At 36.5% G+C, this 23,948-nt stretch overlaps 1 protein-coding gene across 8 annotated transcripts in view; it reads right to left on the minus strand.

Moving 5' to 3' along the window:
* The window catches only part of LOC128673207 (supervillin-like), a 166,528-nt gene that overhangs the window by 68,223 nt on the left and 74,357 nt on the right, over window positions 1-23,948 (minus strand). For 7 of the 8 annotated variants that reach the window (XM_053750884.1, XM_053750883.1, XM_053750885.1 and 4 more), the window contains 8 exons: window positions 19,688-22,049; window positions 11,666-12,144; window positions 10,263-10,532; window positions 9,576-9,773; window positions 8,971-9,306; window positions 7,350-7,474; window positions 6,361-6,918; window positions 5,574-5,680 (listed from right to left, as the gene is read on the minus strand). In XM_053750884.1, coding sequence (XP_053606859.1) covers window positions 5,574-5,680; window positions 6,361-6,918; window positions 7,350-7,474; window positions 8,971-9,306; window positions 9,576-9,773; window positions 10,263-10,532; window positions 11,666-12,144; window positions 19,688-22,049 — 4,435 coding nt within the window. The remainder of the gene's footprint in view (window positions 1-5,573; window positions 5,681-6,360; window positions 6,919-7,349; window positions 7,475-8,970; window positions 9,307-9,575; window positions 9,774-10,262; window positions 10,533-11,665; window positions 12,145-19,687; window positions 22,050-23,948) is intronic. The other variant, XM_053750887.1, reaches the window with a different exon arrangement.

Below are 23,948 nucleotides of genomic sequence, written 5' to 3' on the forward strand. Positions count from 1 at the left end.
GGTTTGATTGCGTAGTAGTTTTAATTGGAATGAATGAATTAACACGTCATCCGTAACAATTTTTTTATGCACCTGTCGCTTTTTTGACGAGATAATCAAAGTGAACGAGATGGAAGAATTTATATTTGGTTCTAAACCAGTGAATTAGATAAATGTGTTTAATATAAGAAATGTTCAAGTGAAGATTTATATTTTTGTTAACGACCATCGCGAAATTTTCATACCCTTCTCTCTTTCATCTGAGCATTTTACACAGGGTTTCCTAGGTTAACATGCACTTCGGCATCCCTAGTTATCAAGACATTGACACGCATATCCTTGACAACATTGAAATTTTCATACTTTTACGGATATATTAATATGGTTTGACGACCTCGGTGGCGCAGTAGTAAAGCTTGCCTCTGAACCGCGAGGTTCCGGGTTCGTTCCCCGGTCGGGTCATGATGGAAAATGATCTTTTTCTGATTGGCCCGGGTCTTGGATGTTTATCTATATATGTATTTGTTATAAAATATAGTAACGTTGAGTTAGTATTCCATAACACAAGTCTCGAACTTACTTTGACGCTAGCTCAATCTGTGTGATTTGTCATAATATATTTATTATATTTATATTTAGTTTCTTCCAAAATCTATTTATAAAATCTAACAACAATTATTGAGTACCTCACGTTCCCCTAGTGGGAAAAAATGCAGAGATCACTCTTTACGAAAGTAAATATCACACGCGTATGACATGAAAAATAACTCGTCTAAATAATTGTCGCAAAGAGAAATATATCATAAACATTTTCCTTTTTGTAACTTATGAGGTACGTTATATATAAGTGAAAGTCTGTGTCCGTCAGTGTCAATGTTTGTATACACGTATGCTCGTACAATATGGAGGTAATGAGGCTTCTTAATTTATCCTACACGTCATTAGAAATTCCGTGTCTAATTGATTATGGCATCTATGGTCGATCATCGAAGTACTTGCAGTCTAAATGGAGACCTTGTTCCAATTGAATTTTTAAAATTTGCCGTTGCCGGGTTTAAAACTGTTTGCGCGTGAGCATTTCACATGTGCACCAATACTTTATGTGTAAGTCTTTCTAACTATAACAAGTTTATTTGTTAGACAAATTAAAAAATCCCCGACTTTCAATATTCATTTCGCTACAACTTTGACCTCGAACGGCTGAACCGATTTTGATCAAACACAACTAAGAACCACCGCATAAAATAAATAAACGCATCCAAATCGATTCACCCGTTGATGAGCTACGGTGCCACGTACACAGACAGACAGACACACACACTTAGCGGTCAAACATATAACACCCTTCTTTTTGCGTCAGGGGCTAAAAATAGTGGAGTAATGGCTAAAAATAGTAGTACGCTATATCTATATAGCGTAAGGGGTAACTAAATATGATATGATATTAGCTGGAATAATGAAACCCCAAAGTATAAGCAGTCTTTATGAAATGTCTATCTTATGCTGTTACTTGCAAACAAAAATGTTTTGATTTTTATGTACTTGATATGTCCCAAATTCCACTGCGTCACGCCACGCCACACTAACGTTACATACACTGCATTAATACATTTGTGTCGTCACTTGAAAGCAAAGTCAGGTAATTGTAACTGTAAAAACCTGAGGACGGAGACAGTTACAGAGGTACATGCAAAGCAATAACGATTCACCAATTCTACCTATATTATTTGTGTTAAAAAAAATTAAACATTAACATTATCGTATAGGTACGCTTCTGTTTATTATTACTAGCTGTAGCACACAGCTCCGCCCGCAGTAACCTATGATTGACCTCGGTTCTTTAAGTAAGTACTACTATCAAATTTCATTAAAATCGTCCAAATGTTGTAGACATGAACACGTAAGACAGATAGACCTTCGCATTTATAATATTAAATATGGATTTATATTTCATAGTTCGCTCAACAGCGGTCCAAAGTTTTAGACCAGTTTCTTTGCTTGTGAAGGACTGGTTTTTGTTTGTGGATGACTCATACATCAGATTTGGATTAACGACCAAACGTTTACGGTCATCATGAGAGTAGGTTAGATAATATCTAATTTGCATACTATTTTATTTTTAACTTTATTTTTGCATATAACAAGCTAAGAGCATCATAACAATACTATTTTAGTTTATAATTCGAATAGATCTTTATTCCAATCGCCCGCATAAATTTGTGTGCGAAAGCGGGACATGATTTTTAAATAAACTTTCACCACTAGACATTTGGGGGTAATTTTTTTTAAAAAAAAAGGAACCTATGCTTTATCTATATGCATACCAAATCTCATATAAATCGGTCCAGTGCTGTTTATCGTGAAAACGAAACAGACAAGACAGACTTTAGCATTTATAATATTAAGTACGGAAGTTATGCATTTTGTTAAACGCTAATCTGTTTTAATTTACTATCCGGGCACAATGCTATGAGCCAAAATGAGTCTTGGCTTCCAACACGAGAACACGCCACATTCTGCGGTACCGCGCCTGCTACCGCCAGTCGTCACCAACTCGCAGGTCCATCACCATTATCCTGTTTCTCCAGGCGTACGTTGAACGACTAACCGGTCTATGACCAAGTGGTCGGCCCAGATAAGCTCTCTTCACTACACGATCTTCCTCGATTCTCACAACGTTAGCCGAGCCCATGAAGTCTTTGTTTCATAGATCATTAAAAAAGTGAGTTAAAAATAGTCCGCAGATATGATCGTGGATATAATTATACTTTGTAAGTATACTTCGTTATGTACTTGACCCGCAGTCTGTTTCACCACACATGGCGGAATCTACACTTCCTAGGCATTTCGCAAGGAAGCAACCGTGCCAATTGGTAGACGTCACTCTTTTATTTTGAACCTTATTTCAAACTGCACAAGTTTTACTTTGTATTGACGGTAACGAAATTTACCATTTTCGTGGTCATGGCTCATAATATTGCGTACATTGCTCATTTTCAGTTAAATTCCAATTCAATTCCAACTTCATAACATCACACTTATTTATTAGTGAAAACCGCATAAAAATCCGTGCACTAGTTTTTGAGTTTATCGAGGATAAACAGACAGACAGACGTAGCAGAGGACTTTGTTTTATAATATGTAAGGACAATGATCCTTATTGGATTGTATTATTAAACGCTGGTAGTTACTACGCTGAGTTAAGTTTTACGGGAAGTCATTAACGTCTGGTTATTACGATTGCATATTGTGCAATTTGCAACGGTCAGAGATAAAACACTGTTGCTTAAGAAAGCGCGGGAAAATTTACGGAAATGACCGCGTGATAAATCATATCTGACAAAGTTTAAAAAACCGTTTTAAAATAATAGTGCGTTGTCTCGAGACAGTTAAAATGAAAAATTATTAAATACTAAATGTTTCCCGGGGCTTCGCTCCAAAGCAATCTTGGATAATGTACCTTTCTAATGGTGAAAGAATTATTGAAATCGGTTCGGTAGTTTCGGAGATTACCCGCCTCAAACACACAACTCACAAACGCTTACCTCTTTATATTAATAGTATAGACTGGCTAATGTAATGTTCAACAGGAAGTCTAATTACTATAGTAATAGGTTTTAATTTGAAGTGCACAATGAAGATTTAATTTTGCATTGATCACCGACGAGTTAAAATCCCTGAGTCATGATGCAACACAGTGTCTATTTATGTAAAGCCAGAAACAATATTTTAAATAATTTGAACTTTTATTTAGAAACTACATCTTTACAGACTTTCTAATTTTAAAATAATTCGTAATACATACTTCTGCCATCTCGGAACGACCAAAAGAGTAATGAACGCAATAACTTATCTTCTTTACGCTTAGATAAACACTGGATAGTTCCAGAGCGCAAAACAAATAGATTTTACGCCGACTTGAGCCTACCGCTAAATAAAAAAAAAAGAACGTTTCGCAATGAAAAATTTGCGTGTCACACTGAACGCACCGCTACACAGATTTTCCCTCGCAATTGTCAACTTTCTTTAACCCGCCGGTTTAGAAACCATATTGGCTTCGGGATCGATTTTGCATTCACCGAAGCGCAATCTTGATAATGTTGGAGACATTAAATAGCTAGGGTTGGCATACAACCCGTGTACATGGGACTGTCGCCGTGTTTGACCCTCCCGTCCTATTGTGGAAACAAATTTTATTTATATTTATTACTAGCGGCCCCGTTCCTGCTTCAGTAAGGTAAAAACGTAATAAATTATACAGCTAAACTGTTAACTGACTTCACATGAATTCCGAAGCACGGAAGAGCTAGGATAAGATATGTAATTACATTTTTTGGTCATCCCCATCCATTCCGTGACCGACCATTGTTGTTGCTTAACCGCCAATATGTCAATTCTAAACTAATGAGCTCTTCGGATATTAGGTTCATAGCCGAACTCCTAAAATTGTCTTGAATTTCGAAAAAAGACAGAAATCTTTTTATACTGAGAAAAAACATTTTAGAACTAGCACTTATTGGTCTTGCGTGTTAAGTGACCTTAAGTATGGTAATTCGTAAAAACTCCCGACATTTGGTCAAATGTCCGTCGCGTGTGCATCTAAAGAGAAAACGTCCCGTATTGGTCACTAGAAATTATGGCAACCCTATAGATAGCGCGCCTTGATGCGATGCGGTTTGCGGGAGAAAATTAATAGGCAAAATATGAAATTATTGTTTATTGAAAAAGCCAAAGAAAGCAATTTATGGTGAAATGAATATTTATAGTGAAATGAAAATCGATTGAACGATGAATAGAGACTTAAAAAAATTAAACAAGTATAGTATCTTTCATACATTGATTATATGATAGAAATTATATTTTATCATCTAAAAATTGCTTTTGGGTATTCAAATATTTTCTTTCGGCATTTATTCTCAGCGGTGGTCGTTCAGAAATGCAAGTAGTCTATAGCTATTTAAGAAATTACTAAATACAATTTGACGTGAAAAAATGCCTTGTAGGTCTAATTTCTAATACTCCCTTTTATGACCCTTGTTCAACCTTTTTGTCTGTTTCCTTTTAAATGTTTGGTTCCAAAAAAATGTCTGATTATGAATATTACCAAGTAAATAACACGTTATAAAAGTTACGATTCGGACAGGTTTTAAAAGAAAACATATATTTGCAGATTTAAAGCTATATTTTCAACAAGATATATTTTCTATAATAGCAGAAAATACAATAACCCCGTTACTCATAAAAAGGTAAATCATACTTTAAGTTTAAGTATGTTTTGTCTCTTTCTGTCAATATCAAAATTTGTAAATTGCGATAGTGACAAAACATACTTTAGCTTAAATTATTCTTTAACTTTTATGAACAACAGGGTAATATTACTATATTACCTGTTATGAATCAAGCGAAATATTCAAGACGTAATTTTTCTGTTCTAGAACATTTTACTTTATCTTACGCTCTTGAGGAAAATAAATAATAGACAAAGATTTTGCTCTATGTTCTAGACCGTAAAATCTAATTTTAGGCGGCCACATAACATCAATCATAATATTGTACTTTACGAGTGTAAAAAGTGAAAAAAATGAAACACAAACCTGTGTCGCACCCGGGTGTTGATCTGGCGCACCTCGCGGCCGCCGGAGCTCTCGCCGTCGGAGCCCGAGGGCAGCTCCATCGTGTGACTCGACATTGATTTGCTGACCTGAAATTATATTCTCTTTTCATATTTTGTATAATTTTGCATTGTAAATTTTATATTTTACAAGCGACCCGTGCTGACTTCGCTCGAGTAAAACCATAATAAAATATACATCTAAAGCTTTCTTAAGAATCACCACATTATCTATCGGTGAAAACCGTACAAAAATTAGTTTAGTGTGTTTATACAGACACAAAGACGCGACAGTACGCGACTTCTTATAACATGTAAGGATAAATGTGACATTGCGCAACTAAAAGGTTGATTTTTAGTAACTCATTCATTCATTTCAGCAATCTGCAAGTCAACTCTTTAGATCAATAAAAAACACATACTTAAACACCATCCATAAGGTATCTTCATCCGTGGAAAGTAACAAATTAATAAACCACAGCTTGGTTTGGCACCCGGTCTTGGTTTAACTTTAATGAAGAAGTAATAACTACTTTTACATATTTTTAGATAAACTTAAATAATGAGATTAGTCCGACTGGCCACCTTATGGGTGTCAGAGCAAAGGTGCAGAGGGAGACCGCGAAAAAGATGGCGGGACGATATTGACGGGTTCCTGCGGGGGCAACAAGCTGCCCTCGACAGAGACCTGTGGAAAAAGGAAGGGGAGGCATTTGGCCAGCAGTGGGACAGATCGACAGGATAGATAAAAAACTTAAATAAATACTCACAGGTGGAATGTATCTCCTCACAGCGGCCGTCAACTCCTCAATATTCTTCTCCTTCTTCGGCTCCAGACCGAAGAACTTATTCTTCGCCGCCTGATTTAACGCAGATATCTTCAAAACTTGCGGCGGTTTCTCCTCAACTTGCTGCACTTTCTCCGCTGGCCTCCTCAACTTCCCCAACTGAATAGGCTCATCTAACTTCTTCACAAATCTTCTGTATCTTGAACTGTCATCTTCTTTCTTTTCTTCAGACGGCTTCCTACCTAATTTGCCTAATAACGGTTTAATTTCAGGGTTTTTGACTTGATTGATGCGTTCTTTTAATTCATTCGCTCCTGGTAGCTGGATCTTCCTTGGATAGTCCTGTAGTTTAGTCAAGTCTGAATCTGTTTTTAGTCCGGATTTTAGTTTGTTGTTTTTCCGTTGGAACCTCCGCGGTTTGGGTCCGGGGATGTCGTCGGAGCTGTCTGAGGAAGAACAACTTTTCTCTGATGAGGAAACGCTGGACGCTGATGCGGTTTCGTCGTCCGATGAGCTGTCGATGCCTTCATCTTTTAGACCCTGGAAGAAAAAATACAGATATTAAAAGAATAAAGAAATGCGCCCTACGTTTTTCTATATCTTGAATTGTTATTCTTTAATTAATTTGGTTAAAATAATGTTTCAAACCTCAGAACCAGTAATTCGAGAGATTAATTTAGTTCCATGATTAATATTACCACACTACGATAGATACGGTGATTTCAATGGATCCTTTAGAAAAGAGTATTTAACACTTTGACCACGCTACAGATCACGATACACGATCTGTCTATAAGCGTCTAGAACAGATTTTACTGAACTAAATTTTTTTGCAATGGCAATACCAAAAATATTGGTAGATAAACACCCAGTGCTGTAAGAACGAAGAGAAAACAGCGCCCTCATTTCTTTTCTACTATTTGACTGAATTAAGGTCACAGTTTACAGTAGAAATATTTTCCAAAGATTACCTCAGAACTCTCGCCCTTTGCCAAGGCCTTATTCTTAGCGGGCACAACAGTGGAGCCGGACTTGAGAATGCCCCTCACTTCGGGCGTGATCATGCGCTGGGCGCGCGCGGGCGGCGAGTCCAGGTCTGCAACACGAGATACATGAAATTTGTGTAACTGTGAAGTTGGCGCATGCTAAGCTCCCACGTTGAAAGCATGGTTAGATTATGACAGCAAATATAAATAGGATATCTATAAGATTTTCTCGGGCCGTTACTGAAATGCTTCAACGAAATTAAATGTAGCAATTTTTTATTGGGCTGATTTAAAACGGGCAGAATATAACCTGGAATAGCCCATGCATCATTCCCGTGTGAATATAGAAAAAGTATCCCGAAATTATAACTGAAGCGAAGCCCAGAAACACAGCTAATAAATTACATATTTGTTAAAGTTTGAATTTTCATTCATCATCCTAAATAAAAACCGAAACAATTTAAATAAAAAGTTTGTGCCATTTAAAATATATTTAATTCCTTTTCCTTTATACGTGCAAATAGTTACATGGTTAGTAATATTCTACTGAACGGTATCCCAAAATATGTATGACAGTATCAGTCGATTCACTGATTTTTCTAGTACCGCGCCCAAAGTAAAATGACTCATATGTGAAATCGTATGACTAAATATCGAGCCCGAAATAAATATTACACAACTCATGCATTTGCTACCGATGGGATTATAATATCGCGCGTGCAGTGATCAATTATACCCAAGCTATAATACAATCTGAAAAAAAACTTGGTTAGTCGTTTTTAAATATCAACGAAAAATTGAAAAATAAAACAAAGTCCTATATACAGTTCGTTATTCAAAACCTTGCCCTTCAGCAATATTAATGGTTATTTGGGAGAAAATATTTACAATGTGTAAGTAACAGGAATAAAGGAAGATATATGAATATAAAAAAAAAATAGGCTAGGAAAAGGCAATGTTACAGTCTGTCAATAAAGTAATGAAAACAAATGAGTGCGCTGTCTCCTGTCGTCTGGCAACACTGGGTGTTCATCCACCAATCTTGACCATTCTATTTGGTATTGCAATGGTAAAAAAATGTTAAAAATCAGTTTTCTTCGCTTTGTTGACAGACTGTATTTTATTTACACTTTGCGTTAAATATTTTACATAATACAATATAGTTGCTGACGATTAATATAAAAGGTCTTTGTTATATTTTCTTTAAAACCATCCTTATATAGAACTCACAGTCACAAGTTCCACTGCTACATAGACTTTCATGTCTAGAGATAACAGACGATTCTGCCAGATGCTTGCTTTTGGTATTATTTAATTAGTTAAATATTTTTCACAGTACAAACAAAGTGTGAAAAATGTCATTCAATACGATAATCCAACAAAAGTCGGTTGCAAATGTGCTAACAGGTAGGTGTATCTATCTTACAATATTTCATGCCGATTAAGTGCTCGTATGTTAAATTCTAAATACTTTGCAGGTGCAGATGCAGGTGATCCATGCAGAGGAGACAGCTTACCTTCTAACCTGAAATATTAGTGCTGAACCCGAAGCACAACTCAAGCAAAAACGACAAAAAAAAAACTCAAAATAAGATCAAAATCAGACCTAAGCTCCTAAACTTTGCATTCTGCCGCATGAGATACTCTAGAGATGTATTCTTGGCGCTCGCAGAACGGAACAGTTCCATTTTCAGCTGGAAGTCTGGATTGCGCGGGACTTCTTCGTGAGTCAACGATTTAGTGAGCCTTTCATTCTGTTCCATCGCCTCCTGAACTTGGCTGGCTAATACAGGCATAGTACGAAGCCGTGAGGTTCTCGGTACTTTTTCTTCCTTCGGGCGAGGGAACCCGGCCATGGGAGGTTTGTGTGTCAACTTCGAGTTGAACATCTTCATTTTCTCCATCAAAGACAGCTTCGCCGGGTCGTCCTCGTCTAACTTAGCTGCCACCAGTGAGTGTGTGCGTATTTACATAATATTGTGCGTGTGTTTAAGCCCGAACATACACAAGTCGAGGACATGCAAAAAAGAAACAAAGCCGACAATCAAAGACAGGAAGCTTACTTCGATTTCGATAATACAAATGTACATGCTTCTAGTTATAGACTGTACTGTAAAAAAAAGACAATCGGATAAATTTTGGCAAATATTTTTTGAGCGCAAAATAAATTTGAGACTTTTTATCAAATATTATTTGTTGACTAATTCTTACCATCTTCGTCTCTGTCTAACACGTTGCCACTGCTTTTAGAAGTGGTGAGAACGAAGCCTTCGGAGGAAGATTCGCTGGGAGCAGTGTTTTCAGGATTTACAGGATTGAAAGCAATGGGCTGTGTCTTGAAACGGTCGGCTATGTTAGGCCCGTCCTTGTTTTTGGAGCGACTGTGCCGAAGCAGCGGCTTCGGCGTGCCTGGAATTTTAACGAAACTATGATTAAACTACAACAAATCATAGTGAAGTCTTAGTTTCAAAACAAGTCATTTTCTTAAACATATAATACACTAATATAACATACAAAAACACACGCTTTAAACCATGTCATTTTTGACATATGCTTTCATTCTTGTCAGACTTTATTTCATACAAAACAAATTACTCCTTGACGCTTAAGACCGTCCATCGGTTAAGACAACTCTAATTGAAATTGACTTTGTATACCAATTTGACACATAGTTAGCGTTTTATAGACCAACATTTGCTTTGGTGAAGAAAGACGTCGTGAGGAAACCTGCACTCTAATTAACTGTAGTTCACTAGTGTGTATGCATCTGCTGCCACTATATGACGGCATTCGTAAGTCATGTCAGATGCTTTAAGACTTTATTCGATTCTTTATTCGATAAAATCTGACACAAGGTATAAGAAGAATTAGACAAGTAACACACTATAAGATTATTACCTTTAGCCTGCTGTTGCAAAGCTTGCCACATGCTGGCCCTAGCGACAACGCTGTTACTCTTCACCAAGCCCAGCGCAAACGTCTCAGCATTCGGCTCATCATCACTCCCGTCCTCGGGGCTCCTCATAGCCTCGGTCTCAGTGGACTTCCTCTGTCGCTCCATGTTGATGAGACCTCTTTCGATAGACGTTGTAGACCACTCGTTGCTGCTGCTGTTTGATGCGTGGTTCTCGCGTATCTCCTGACTCTCTATCAGGCCTAACTCCTCACCTGGAATTGGGAGAAATGCTTTTTATTACTTGCCAAAAAAATGTAAATTGGATGTCTTAGATTAAAAACAAAAGCTAAATAAGTTCTCTCTCATCTTAGCATTTTATCCGGTTTCTTCTTGGCGGCATTGAGCGCCGGAGGCCAAGGTCCGCTTTCCTACTTTTTCTCCTATACTTCACACGGTCTTCGGCATCTTTAATTGTCAGATCAATGGCACACATATCATCCTTGACGACATCAAGCCAGTATTTCTTGACTTTGCCAGGGCTAAGCGGAAGCTGCATTAAACATTTGTTCCTTATGTAATTTTTGATCTATGGAAATTGCATACTTGTTTAGTCATTGTATTATAAACATTCAATAACTTTGAAACGATTTACTTACAATAATTGATTTACATTTTTTAAGTCTCCATTGCAGTGGTAGATACTCGTATTGAAGATTAAATTAAGTCTAAATTAATGCTAGTTCTCGTTTTAATATTATATTTGATCAAAATTGGCACTCGTATAAAGTATTATTTTTGGCTCCTTTACGCTGAGTCTGACCTTAGTGTTGGCTTTCGTGAACTTGCAACTGTGTTATTATAATACTTCCCATTTTAGTGGTGATGACGGCGCTTCTAAACGAATGGTTTATTTAAAACATCACTCCATAGAGAAACTAACATAGTATACCTTTGGCAAACGCGCAATCAGTCAATACGTCAAATTGAAAAAGAATTGACTCCACATTGTTATTTTTCATAATCTATTCAATGCCAACGATCCAATGCATTTACTACCATTATATTAGCATTCGTAATTTCGTGGCTAATGCAACGATTTGTCAACCACCACGTGCGTTACATTGACCTAAATAAGCCGAGAGACATCCGCAAGGTTACAACGTTGTTATTTTCTAAACGAACCAAATATGAATAGCAGCATTGAGTAAATCTAAATTTAACAGACAACATAAACAAACTTGGTCCGCTGTTGCATTCGCCCGATTACTTGCACATGTTTACTTTGACAGCGTCTTGACTGCGCTGTAAACAAGCCCTGAGTCCGCATCGCACTTCCGATTTGCGTGAACGTTAAAAATAATTTTATAGCATTCGGAGAAACTTCCAGATTGACAATGTCACTTACCGGAATGAGGGCCGGAATCCCTGGATGAAGCCCGGTTGTACACTCCACTATCACAAGACACATTCAAGCTCCAATTGTCAGCTTCTGCATGCTGTCTCTCGTCTTCTTCTAAAGCACGGCAGTCTTCATCGAGCGCGACGCGCACTTTATTAACTTCTTGCTCTATTTCGTCCAATGTAGACTGTTTTATCTCTTCATTGGGACTTATGTTTTCAAAGTCTAGAAAAGTGGCCTCGCCGTAACTGTCGTCCTTGACTTCTTCGTCGTCAGGAGAGCCGTTGACGAGCGGAGACTTCAGGAAAGCATTCACGCCGAACGGCGGCGAATCCAACGTGTTGACGAGGTCTGCGAAGGGGTCTTTTTCTGTTTCCCCCGCGTAACCCTCGAACGTGGGAACAACACCGGACTCGTCGGGGCGTCTCGGAAAACTACAGCCAGCGGGGCCAAACGCTTGGAAACTCTGTTGGCCCGGCTCCAAACTGTGAAATGAGAAAAGAAACGCGTCAATGTAGAACGCTACGGTACATAAGAAAGAGACAGCGGACGTTTCGGTGTGGTTTCGGCAAGCGTTCATAATTTTCGATGAATTATGGCATGAGTGATTGGATTGGCGTCGCCGATCCATCGCTCTATGGAAGTTTGACACCGAAGGCAATAATCTAAATATAAATGACGATTTTTGAGATTTAGACCATCAATATCTTTGGTATATCAAAATCACAGACATTAAATACTTAATAAATTAAATATCTGCGATTGAAATGTACAACCGCTTGAAGCTAACGTAACAAGAGTCAATATAGAAAATTGAATTCCTATAACACTGCGGTTCTGAATAAATTTATCTTGAAAGCACATTTCATTTCATTCCTTGTTTAAATAATTTCTAGTGACAAGTCGATAACTCGATAGCTAAGGGAAAATTGGACGGTCTCTTTACACAAACTCTTTCTATTTAAAATATAATACGTAATAAAAAGTAAATGACACGGTCAATCCCATTCCAACAGAGCTTAAATAATCTAAAGTCTAGATTATGTTCATAAGATCTAGTATTTTGAATGCACTTAAAATAAATGTAGTATACTAAAAGACAGTATACTAGTACAACTTTCGTAAACAAATTGATACATGAAGTTACGAACTCACCAAGGACTCAATCGCGACTCTAATTCCAGTTTCTAGAAAGCAATCTATGTTTCAAACTAGGATATACTAACACTAGCTACACTCATAATCATATTATCATTACATATACCTCCTGCAAACGTTAATCTTAATATCTACATCCTAAACGTATCTACACATTATAAAGTATAATGCCGAAATTCTAATTCAATGACTACCTCAATTTGTTCGGAGATATTACTGAAAAAAGCTAGAAATATATTTTTAAGAATCTAGCTGCTATCACCTAGCGCCATCTAGTTACTCTAAATTTACCTATATATAAGACGGTATTTGACATTACCTCTATTATGTGATAGTTAAAATGTTCGTGACATACTGACAGACAAATGGGCAGGCTGAAATTATGAACTGTCCGTTTATGTCATTTGGTAAGGAACCCTAAAAACCTGAATACCTGCAACAACAACAGTGAAACGAGTTGAATTAAATTTTATAGCCTTAAATTCCAAGTCAAGATATTCTTCACAAAGTCGTACTTTTAAAATAGGCAAAAGGTCGACGTAGGGTCCTTAACCCTTCTTATGTTACGCATGCTTGGGAAGCAAGCCCTTCAGCCTCTTTAGCACGGGTCAGTTAATTGTTTGATATCATGAAAGCTTTTATTAGATGCCATTGCTCTTATCTTGGACAGAATTTGTCAATGAAATTTTGTTTTGTATTAGTTTTAATATGAACCTGAAAATTAACGCGTGTTCGGACAAATAAACAATTTAACAAAATTGACCACACATTCGTCATCTGTATCGATAACTAAACATATTTTTTGTATGATGCGGAAAATCTAAATTAACTTTAAAAATCTAAAGTTAGGTCCTAACTGCAAATTCTGTAGGAATACTACTGCAGCAACTGTTGTCATAAAAAAAATCAAAAGTCAAAATCAGCATTTTAATTGCCTAGATTTGATCACCGATCATCGCGATGCTCGGCGCAACGAGGTAGCATGATCCGCCGCGGACGATTCAAATACTAGACTTGTTTGACTCCGTTCACACTGCGAGCGGCAGGGCAGCCCTTATTAATTTCTGTCTTGTATCCGCGATACGCCGGCACTCCGACGTGCACTAAGCCAGCTGGTCATAAAGTTCCCGATGAGCGCAGCACAACGTGTCCAGAAATAGTGCTTGACCTAGTAAAGACTGGAGTGTATTTCCGTCATGAAGACACCGCTCCGATTGGCATTTGAGCCGGTTATGCAGCTCATGTTAATCATTGGATTAGATTAATTGGAAATAGGAGGCGGCTCATGGTTTAAATTTAATTAGGTATGAAGAAGTTTCGTTGTTAACATTAGATATGATGTAGGAGATAAACCCATGCTCAATTGTTCCGTTGCGTCGACGGATCAACGTAGAACAACGTAGAAAGTGTATGTCAACGGTCAGTATATTGTCAAAACATATAGAAAATCATTATTTTAATATAATATTATGCTCCATTGAGCACAACGGAGCTATAACGTGCTGCGTCGATGATTATCCCGATAGATACAATTTTACCCAGATAAAAATGTCCTAGATATTATCATTCTTCTGAAAAAAATTAATGGATGCCATTTTTGCGGAAAAAATACAAGAACATTTTATCTTTTTTATTGATGAATAAAACTCGAATTAAACATTCAGTAAGTTATTTTAAGAGTCAAATTGTAGTAGTCAAGTTGGTTAATATTTGAACAGGTCGAACTCGATATAGCCTAAACAAACATACGCAATATGATGTTAAATTTGAATGCTTGTATTGATAATATCATCAAGAATACATCGGTGTAATATAATATTCATACGTGTATTAGTAAACTACTAAAGTCTATTAGTAAAGTGGTAGATTAGAGAAATACCAGATCGTTTTAGATTAAATCCATACGGTGTAAAAGGACAATACGAGAAAGCTAGTAAAGGATAAAAAGCATTGACAACTTACAGTCAACAACAGCATTACCGAAGAAGGTTAACGAAACGTTTGACAGTCGTAAAGACACAGCCGAATCTTCAAAATTTAAGGACCACGGTTTATCCAACCAGGTAATGAAAACGCGAGAACGAGAGGGAGTAAGAGGATAAGAGAGAGAGAAAAAGACTCGTAAAAATCAGAACATAATCAACCAAAGCGGCACAAAGGGTTAAAAAAAAAAACAAAAAGACCTTCAACACTGTTGACGTGGGCCACATGGATCACCCCTATAAAATGCCTGGCAAAGTCGCGTAATGACAAATCACCAAGCCAATATTGCATGAACAATCATCATGCCCCAATGGTACCGTTATAAATATACTGAATACCAATTATATAAAATTAGAATTGATCATTGACTATATAATAAATAACCCTGGCCGTTTTTGGCTATGGTGACTTGCAAATCCTAACTAATATTACAAATGCGAAAGTAAGTTTGTCCGTTTGCTTGTTACCACTTCACGCTTTATCCAGTCAATAAATCATCCCGGAAGAATAATTGTTTCCGTGGGAAAATCTCGCAGGTGAAGCCACGGGCAAAAGCTAGTTATCTATATACCTAGCTATAAGTATGACATTTACTTCTATTAAATTATTAACATAATGTTTAAGTCTCCTTGCTTAAGGATGCGTAAAATTGTCAATGATTGCAGTTTACAGTTTTCCTGACAATCTCGCGCGTTAGATTATAAACAGTGTTTACTATTTTCCAGTGACAATTACATACAAAACACAGGTACATTCATATATATGAAGATGGAAACGCTTTGAATGAATTCAAAACGCAATGGAGGGAAAATGTAAATAAGGACGAGTCACCTACTTTAATATAACCTTAAATATTAGGCAAAACCTCAAAAGGTTAAAAAGGGCTGTACCAACTCAAATGTCATATTATCATTAACCTTCATTTCTTAGTCATAGCAGTTCAACAATGTCAAGCCAACAATCAAGCAAAGAGTCACACGATATTTTTCTCGCGTTGCATATTCTAAACTACATTTTTTTATTACACGTCATATGATGTAAACGATCATACTATTTTAACCCCCGACGCACCAAAAGGGGTTAAGGTGTCTGTCTGTGTCATCATAGCACCCAAACGGATTAACCGGTTTTCGTTGTTCTTTTTTGTGTAATAGATAATTTTATCCCAAGTGTTCTTAGCCATGTTTCATGAAAATCCGTTCAGCCGTTCTAAAGTTGTTGCGAAATGAATATTGAAAACCGGGGTTTTTTTAATTTGTCTAACAAATAAACTTATTATGATTTCACAGCAATATAAATTAAAATGATTTAGTTTTCATAGACCGACACTTTCCTCACGATGTTTTCCTTCATCAGAAGGGTGGAGGAAAACATTGTGAGGAAACCTGCACATTGGTGGACAGTTAAGTTCACTAGTGTGTATGCGACTACTTACCGCTATATGGCGGTGGGTAGTCGTAAAGTAATGTCAGATGCCTTTAGGCGACTTGAATAAAATCTGAAACCAGTGTTAGCGATAACACACTTAATATGAATGAACGAGGAAATTACTTTCGTGGTTATTAAATGTTTTAATTTAGCATTATAGGTTACTAATATTTGATTAATTTTTAGCAAAATTCGACTGACGAAATAAGTATGTACTGTCAAGATCGTTTACATGTTAAGACTTGTAAGAATAAAAGGAGATTATTATTCCTATATTTTAGAGTAGTGCTTTATAACGATAAATAGCTTAAACGTTTTTTGGAAAAAAAATAATCTCTACCATCGCTCGTCAATTATCAAAAATTTTAATTTATTGGAATCATAATAATACGTGTCCTATCTCATTTCAAGTAAAATAGTGACGCACGAACTTTTGATAGCTATAATAAAACGATATGCGTGAAAGCATGATCAACGACTCGAAACTAATCTGAATACAGTCAGATGGAAAATCAAAGGGCCGAATTTAATAGGGAATGTATTATATAACAAGAAGGATCCATTCTAATATTATAAATGCGAAAGTATGTCTTGTCTGTCGTCTTCCAATTTCACGGCTAAAACGATGGACCAATTTTAATGAAATTTGGTAACCATGTAATTAAAGAACATACTGTTTTTTTTATAAATCCCCAAAAGACTATACTAAGGGGGGTAGGTGAAAGTTTGTATGAAAATCATTATTACGCGGCTTCGCCCGCGTGAATTTCTAACAATAATACACCAATAAGCCCGCTATCCACGTGACCTTCAGGTTTCGCAACTCTACCCGTGTCTGGCTCTGTCTACCCATGAGGGTTAAAGACGATGTGATGCTGTATAACTATGATTACGGAAATTGACAGCCATAAAAATTAAGTTTGTAATTATATTTTGTACTAGCTTTTGCCCGCGGCTTCGCCCGCGTGAATTTCATAGAATAATCTCAGTAATTTTTTTATCGCGTATTCTGTAAGACTATGATTCAAATTCGCATTTTTTCTGATCTTTAGTTCAATTTCCTGTTTCCCGCTGCGTGTCTCGTCCCGCAAACTTGTCCAATCCCGCTTCCTGCTATGTAATGTAGATATCCCGTACCGTTTCCAACATATTGTGCCATCATATTTTTCGCAATGTGTCCCATTCCGTTTCCCTTTTCCTTTCCCTTCTAATTATATCTATATCAGACTTTCATCGATAAAAAAATGTTTATATTCTGTTTACACTTTTCTACAAAATTTTAAAGTAAATCGACTCACTTTATCGACGACTCACTCGACTTAATTTTCCTACAGGACCCTCCTCATTTTCCGGGATGAAATGTCTATTAAGATGTTAACCCGGGATACCGGGGCATTTTTGATTCATAATTAGTTTTTCAATTATATAACGGGAACCTGACCATTTACCGGGATGAAATGTATGTAATTTTCCTACAGGACCCTCCTCATTTTCCGGGATGAAATGTCTGTAAGATGTTAACCCGGGACTCCGAGGCATTTTTGATTCATAATTAGTTTTTCAATTATCCTACGGGAACCTGACCATTTATCGGGATGAAATGTATCTAGATGTTAACCTGGTATATAAGGTACCTCTATACCAAATTTCAAGCAAATCGGTCCAGTAGATTTCAAGAGATGCGCGTTCAGACAGACAGACAGACAGACAGACAGACAGACAGACAAAAATTTCCAAAACTATATTTTCGTCATCTATATCAGTAACTAAGTATATTCCATGAAGAATTTTAAAGAAATATCCAATTTACAAATTTGGCCTTTCTTCAATTTTATTATATGTATTGAGTATTGATGATGATATTGATGATGGATTGAACGATGTTATTAAAAAGTTGCAGTGACATATTTTCAATTTTGTGACACATTTGTGGGTTTATAAATTTAATTTTACAGATGATAATAAATTTGATGGTGATATGTTAGTGTATATAAAACTTACTGCAAACTAACTTTCAGAACCTATTTTTTTAAATATGAATATATATATAATATTGTATTATATTTTATATATATATATATATATATATATATATATATATATATATATATATATATATATATATATATATAATATAATACAAATATAAACGTAATTGTTTGAAAAAAAAATTATGAACACTTCGAATTGAGTTAAATAGTTATAATTTTTATCAATAACGTTAAGATTTCAAGGTATATGACCTCAAAACGATGTAGTTAGGGAAGACCGTGAGGTAAACTTGAGTTTCGGTCACCATGACCGTTACAAAGGCACATTTCAGCACGGCATATTGCGATCAATTCTCAAAGCCAAGGTCAGCAAGCCGCTAACTATTTGACTTCGTATTTAGGTATTTTACGTAGCTTTCTGAAAACTGCCCAAATAATCTACTAATGTTTAGGTACCTAACAATAAATCCAACTATATTCAAACTGGCCAAAAACCATATGACATTACACAAGTTGTTTAACCAAATAGATGGAAATTGTTTTCAATCGTACTTCAATATTTATAAGCCTAAAAGCACTCCTGCATACGTGACCTAAATTGCACCTAAAAGCAAGCGGTATGTTAACCCAGATGGGGCTAATAGGTGAACTAACGGGTTACTTACTATTCTGAAAATGGATCATTCATAATGAGACGGTACATCGCGCCGTATAAAACAGTAACGACGTATTTTAATTTGTAAACAAAAACAAATTTTACTTTATTAAGAACGATCAAACACAAGTCTCGCGGTAAACTGAACAATATGATGTCAGCCGCTTGAAAACCACCAAAATTAACATTGAGCTTGTTTGTTCGAGTACGCGGTTCGCTAATTACAAAAAACGGTTCTGAAGGTTTCATTATTAGCCTAATCTGGAACGATTTAAATTCAGCCTATCTGGTAAAGATACGTCAATGAATATTAATGTCAAAACTGGTGGAACGTTAAAAGATAAGAACAAGAAAAATATGTCTGCTAAGCTAAACAAAAAACATTGCTTTTTGAAGGAAGTTGAAAATAAAATAAGAAACATGTGTTTTTTTGAACCACTAAATAGAGGCTAATGAGTAAACATCGCCGAGACAGAAGCACAGAGTTGGTAACAAAACATACAGAGACTGCCCACGCCACACGCCCGCCCATCAAAATAATGGCGACGAGCCAATATTCGGTTCTAACTCACCGGCTATTGCAGAGCACAATCACCTTTGCACGCGAAAAGCCATATTTCAGGACGCTGCCCTAGCAAGAATAAAGAGTTTCTAACAAAACAAGCCAAACTTCCTTATTGTGATATATTTTCATGGCAAAATTCTTCAAAACGTTTAGTCGAAAATATATAAAGAATATTGCTTTTTCCTTTTGAACTAAACTTGGGAGACATTATTATTGTAATAAATAAATAAAAGTGAATTGTTTCTCACCTGGATGATGTAGTAGCCGAGCGCATTTCATCAATGGTGATAGGTTGTGTTTTGAAGCGCTCCTTATCACGAGACTTGTATCTAGATGATGAAGGGTGCTCTTTAGGTTTCACTTCAGTGACAGCTTGTTCCATGCTCTTTATCCGTGCGGCAATAGACGGAAACGATTTGGGTGCTCCGTCGCTATTTTCTTGGAGACTATTCAGCTCCTCCGGTTCGCAATGTCCGTTTTCACAATTTTCTTCCACTTTCAATCTTCTCGAATTTAGAATAGAGAGTAATTCGTCGTTTACATCACCAACTAAACTTTTTGATCGAGGGTTCGTTTTCGGTCGGAGATTCCTTCTTCGGATGACTGCACTTGGGTAACTTTCTTCTGGGTTGGACGCGAGATTCAGAACTCGCCGCGGACCAGCCGCCGACAAGTCGTTCGCGTCGCAACTGAAATTCGTCACACTAATGTTCGAATCGTTGTCCGCGCAAAATGAGAGTCGTGGGCGCGGCGATTGGCTACGTTCCCTAGTGAGACTTGAACCTCTTTGCTTTAAAATGGGCTTAACAGTCGCATCGCACTCTGATCCAGAATGGTCTGATGTTCGCGATCTAAGTAGTGAAGGTCTTCGGGAGCTTCGGTCGTCTTCGCTCAAATCGAAACTAGAAGCTTGTCCTTCATCGCCGGACAATTTTTTTGATGATTTTAATATCGGTTTTTTTGGAAGATCGTAGTCATATTCTTCATGCTCAGTAGATTTCTTTTTCAAAATCGGTTTTGGAGTATCTGATAGGACAATATCCGGACATGGTCTTTCTTCGGAAAAGCTTTTTTTCTTTAAAATTGGTCTTACAATTTCTTTATCATCCTCTACAATTTCAGCGCCGCCAGCGGCTGCTAATAAAACAGCTTGAGCGATAGATACGTGAGATGATGTTGTACTACTACTTGAGCTGGAATTTGACTTGCGTTTCAATATTCCATGCGGTTCAGGAGAGCCATGAGAAACATCTTCTTGGACATATTCTTCCTCCCTACTCATTTTTCTTTTTAGAATACCTTGAATTTGACCATCGGGTGATCTGTTCCTTACAACATCCTCCAAAGAGGATCTTCTATTTTTCAGAATAGGTTTATTCATATCCAGGGAACCATCATCAGCGAATGACACTTCTGGGCTACAAGATCGTCTTCTAGCAACTTGTGACTCGTCTAAACTACAACGTTTCTTCAGTATACCTTGGCGCTGTCTGTCAGAGCGACAACTACGGGGTTCAATAACACTAGGTGAGAATGTGACCGGGGGTGAAGCAATAGCGTGATTAGATGTTGATAAAGTGCTTTCATCATGGATAGATTTTCTTTTTAAAATAGACACAGGGGTATGACTACAAGACGTCGACGAAGTATCGAGACGGCGATTTTGACTAGACGTATCATTATTGAGATCAGAAAACATTGCACTTTGCTTTTCAAAGTCGATCAGTCTCTGAGCTGCCCGGTCTATATCCTGCAATCTCTCGGAGACTCCTCTATTCTGAACAGGTCTTTCAGTCGTCGCACCATAGTTATAAGTATAATTTTGTTCAGATTTCGATGCAAATAAAGAATCGAAACTTGGCTCAGGTGTGTCTAAATGTAACTTATTACTAGTTAAGTTATTTGACAATTTATTAACCCTATCTAAAGTTTGTTTAGTCAATGCAGCTAGGCTATCCATCTCCTGGGAAAGTCTAGAGTTACTCGAATGAGTCCTGACAGTTTCATGTAGTATTGACATTTTTGCGGAGTCTTTTAAATCTTCTTGTCCAGATTTTGTATCAAGTATAATTGGAAAAATTTTATCTTTCAGAACATTATTTGATAATTTCTCTTTAGCATTATTTTTGTCTCTTGGTGAATTATTTTCTAAACTAGTCAGTCTTTTCTTTGAATAATGATATTTTTCACTAAGACTTTCACTATCCTTTTGAGCTCGATGTCTTCTATCGTTACGACTACTTTCAGAGTCACTCTTTGCCTTCTCTGGACTTTTTTTAACCGTCTTACCTCGAGGTGATTCCAGTTTAGATTTAGTTTCTTTTACAGATTCATATTTATTGGGAGATGCAGATGTGCGACTTGATTTATCCGAGGTCTTTTTAGAGAGTGGGATACAACTAGGTTTAGAGTTAGAATCGGAACTTCGACGTCTTTCATTCAATTTAGAAGTGGTTGCGTTAGAAGGTGGAGATTTTAGTAGGGATGACTTAATACCAAATGATAAGTTAAATGTGCTTTTAGGAGATACTCTGGAAGACGGCAGTGAGTTATCAGTCTTGGATTGTGGTGATTCTAGGGATCGACGATTTCTCGTTTTGTTAACTGTTCCTGAAACAAAAGAAAAGTGAAATTAATATATGAACACACAATTGAAACATAAATTGAGAATTAAATGACCGTAAAAAGATAAAACTCAGCGCGGAAATAACCGGAAGAGGAAACGGTTGACTCGCGCGTGTGTATTGTTCTAAGCAGGTTCAATGACTTTGTATAAGCTGATTGACGTGATATTTCGCGCGATAGGGCCCGATGCTATTGTTACTAGTAATAACACAATACCCGATGCATTGTATTATAATAATCATATTATATAATCATAATCAAGACCGTATTGGAAATCGAATAACCGTAAGTATTAGTAAATTTTACTGCATACATTCTTTCATGATTTGGAATAGAAAAGTCCAGTTAAAACAATTTTCCAATAACAGCACTCATTACATTTACAACACTTGTCTAAAAATATGAAAGGCAAACGAGGAAATCGTCAATAAAAACTATTCACCCGAAATGTGCCATCAAAATAATAATGGCAGTTTAACAAGCCATATTTCAGACAAGGTCGTGCCTGCACCTGATAATTTCCTATCCCGTCACAGCACACGGGCCGAACACGTGCGGCATGAAGGCTGCGGTCGCTGCGGTTTCAATACGATGGAAATGCAGATGATTGGCAGTGTCGATTCAAATTATAGGATCATTCATGACTATGTTGGAATTTGTATGTTCATTAAATAGGCACAGAGAGTATCAATTTTCATAATAATGATAAAATAAAAGATGATTTTTCCGACGTCAGTTTTATTGCCACAAAGCCGCCGTAAATTTTGCTTTATCTACGAAAACTACATAAAAATCTACTGTTTTTCTTTTGTAACATATACATATAATAATATATTTATGTTACAAAAGAAAATTCCTATAGGTGGAAATGTTTCATAATCATTCTAATCCTTAAATATTAGAAAACAAAGTCCTCAGCCGCGTCTGCCTGTCTGCCTGTTCGCAATAAACTCAAAAACTACTTTGTGTGTTGTGTGTGTGATTGTGTGATTCCTGAGGTAGATTTAAGTGTATAATTTTTACACGAGCGAAGCCACGACGAACTGCTAGTGTTTATATAAACAAACATAATTTCTTCATAGATTATTAACATCGGTTATGTCATTGTTTACATCGAGCTACATCATTATTTTTTACGGATCCCAATTTTAGACTGCATTTTATCTTATCTAACCATTAGACACAAAGACAGGCACATAAATCCTGACTACATTAGTTAATTTATTCGCTTGATTATGATATCTTCCCTTTTACGCGATAGCAGCAGTTTAGTACAGATAAACTATAATGGTCCTAGGTTTATACCACCCACCTATAGTTTGTATAAGCATACTATACATTGCAAACTTTATTTTATTTTAGTGCCATAAAAGCTTATTCACACTAATCCATTAGCTCACACTCCGTGGTCTCACATTCCTATTACTCATAGAAATGTTAGAATAGTGCTATACAATTAGCTAGTAATTACTCGTTTATTACAACAGTTTTCATTAAAACGTTTCATGGAATTGGTACAGAAATTCTGAGCATTTTCGCATGATACTTTTATTCGATACAATTTACATTTGACCCTCACGCTTGTATACGTACTTACTAAATACGAATTGATTGACTGATCTGGCCGCCTATGGTAATTTTGATAAACTTGGCACCGACTTCAATACCAACCGTAGTACATGCCAATAAATTTTTGTCTCTTGGATTAACCTACTTATTGATTTCATTTCACGTTTTTGAATGTTACAAATATTGAAGTCGGAAAAATTATTTTGGTACAAGTATTTGTTAGCGTGTAGTTGTGTAAGTAAGTGTTCGTATATTGATTACTTAGACACATAAAAAGCGATGACAAGTCATCACAGTAAATTAATAATTGATGCA

This window comes from Plodia interpunctella, chromosome 10 (assembly GCF_027563975.2).
Source record: "Plodia interpunctella isolate USDA-ARS_2022_Savannah chromosome 10, ilPloInte3.2, whole genome shotgun sequence".
NCBI classification, from domain to species: Eukaryota; Metazoa; Arthropoda; class Insecta; order Lepidoptera; family Pyralidae; genus Plodia; species Plodia interpunctella.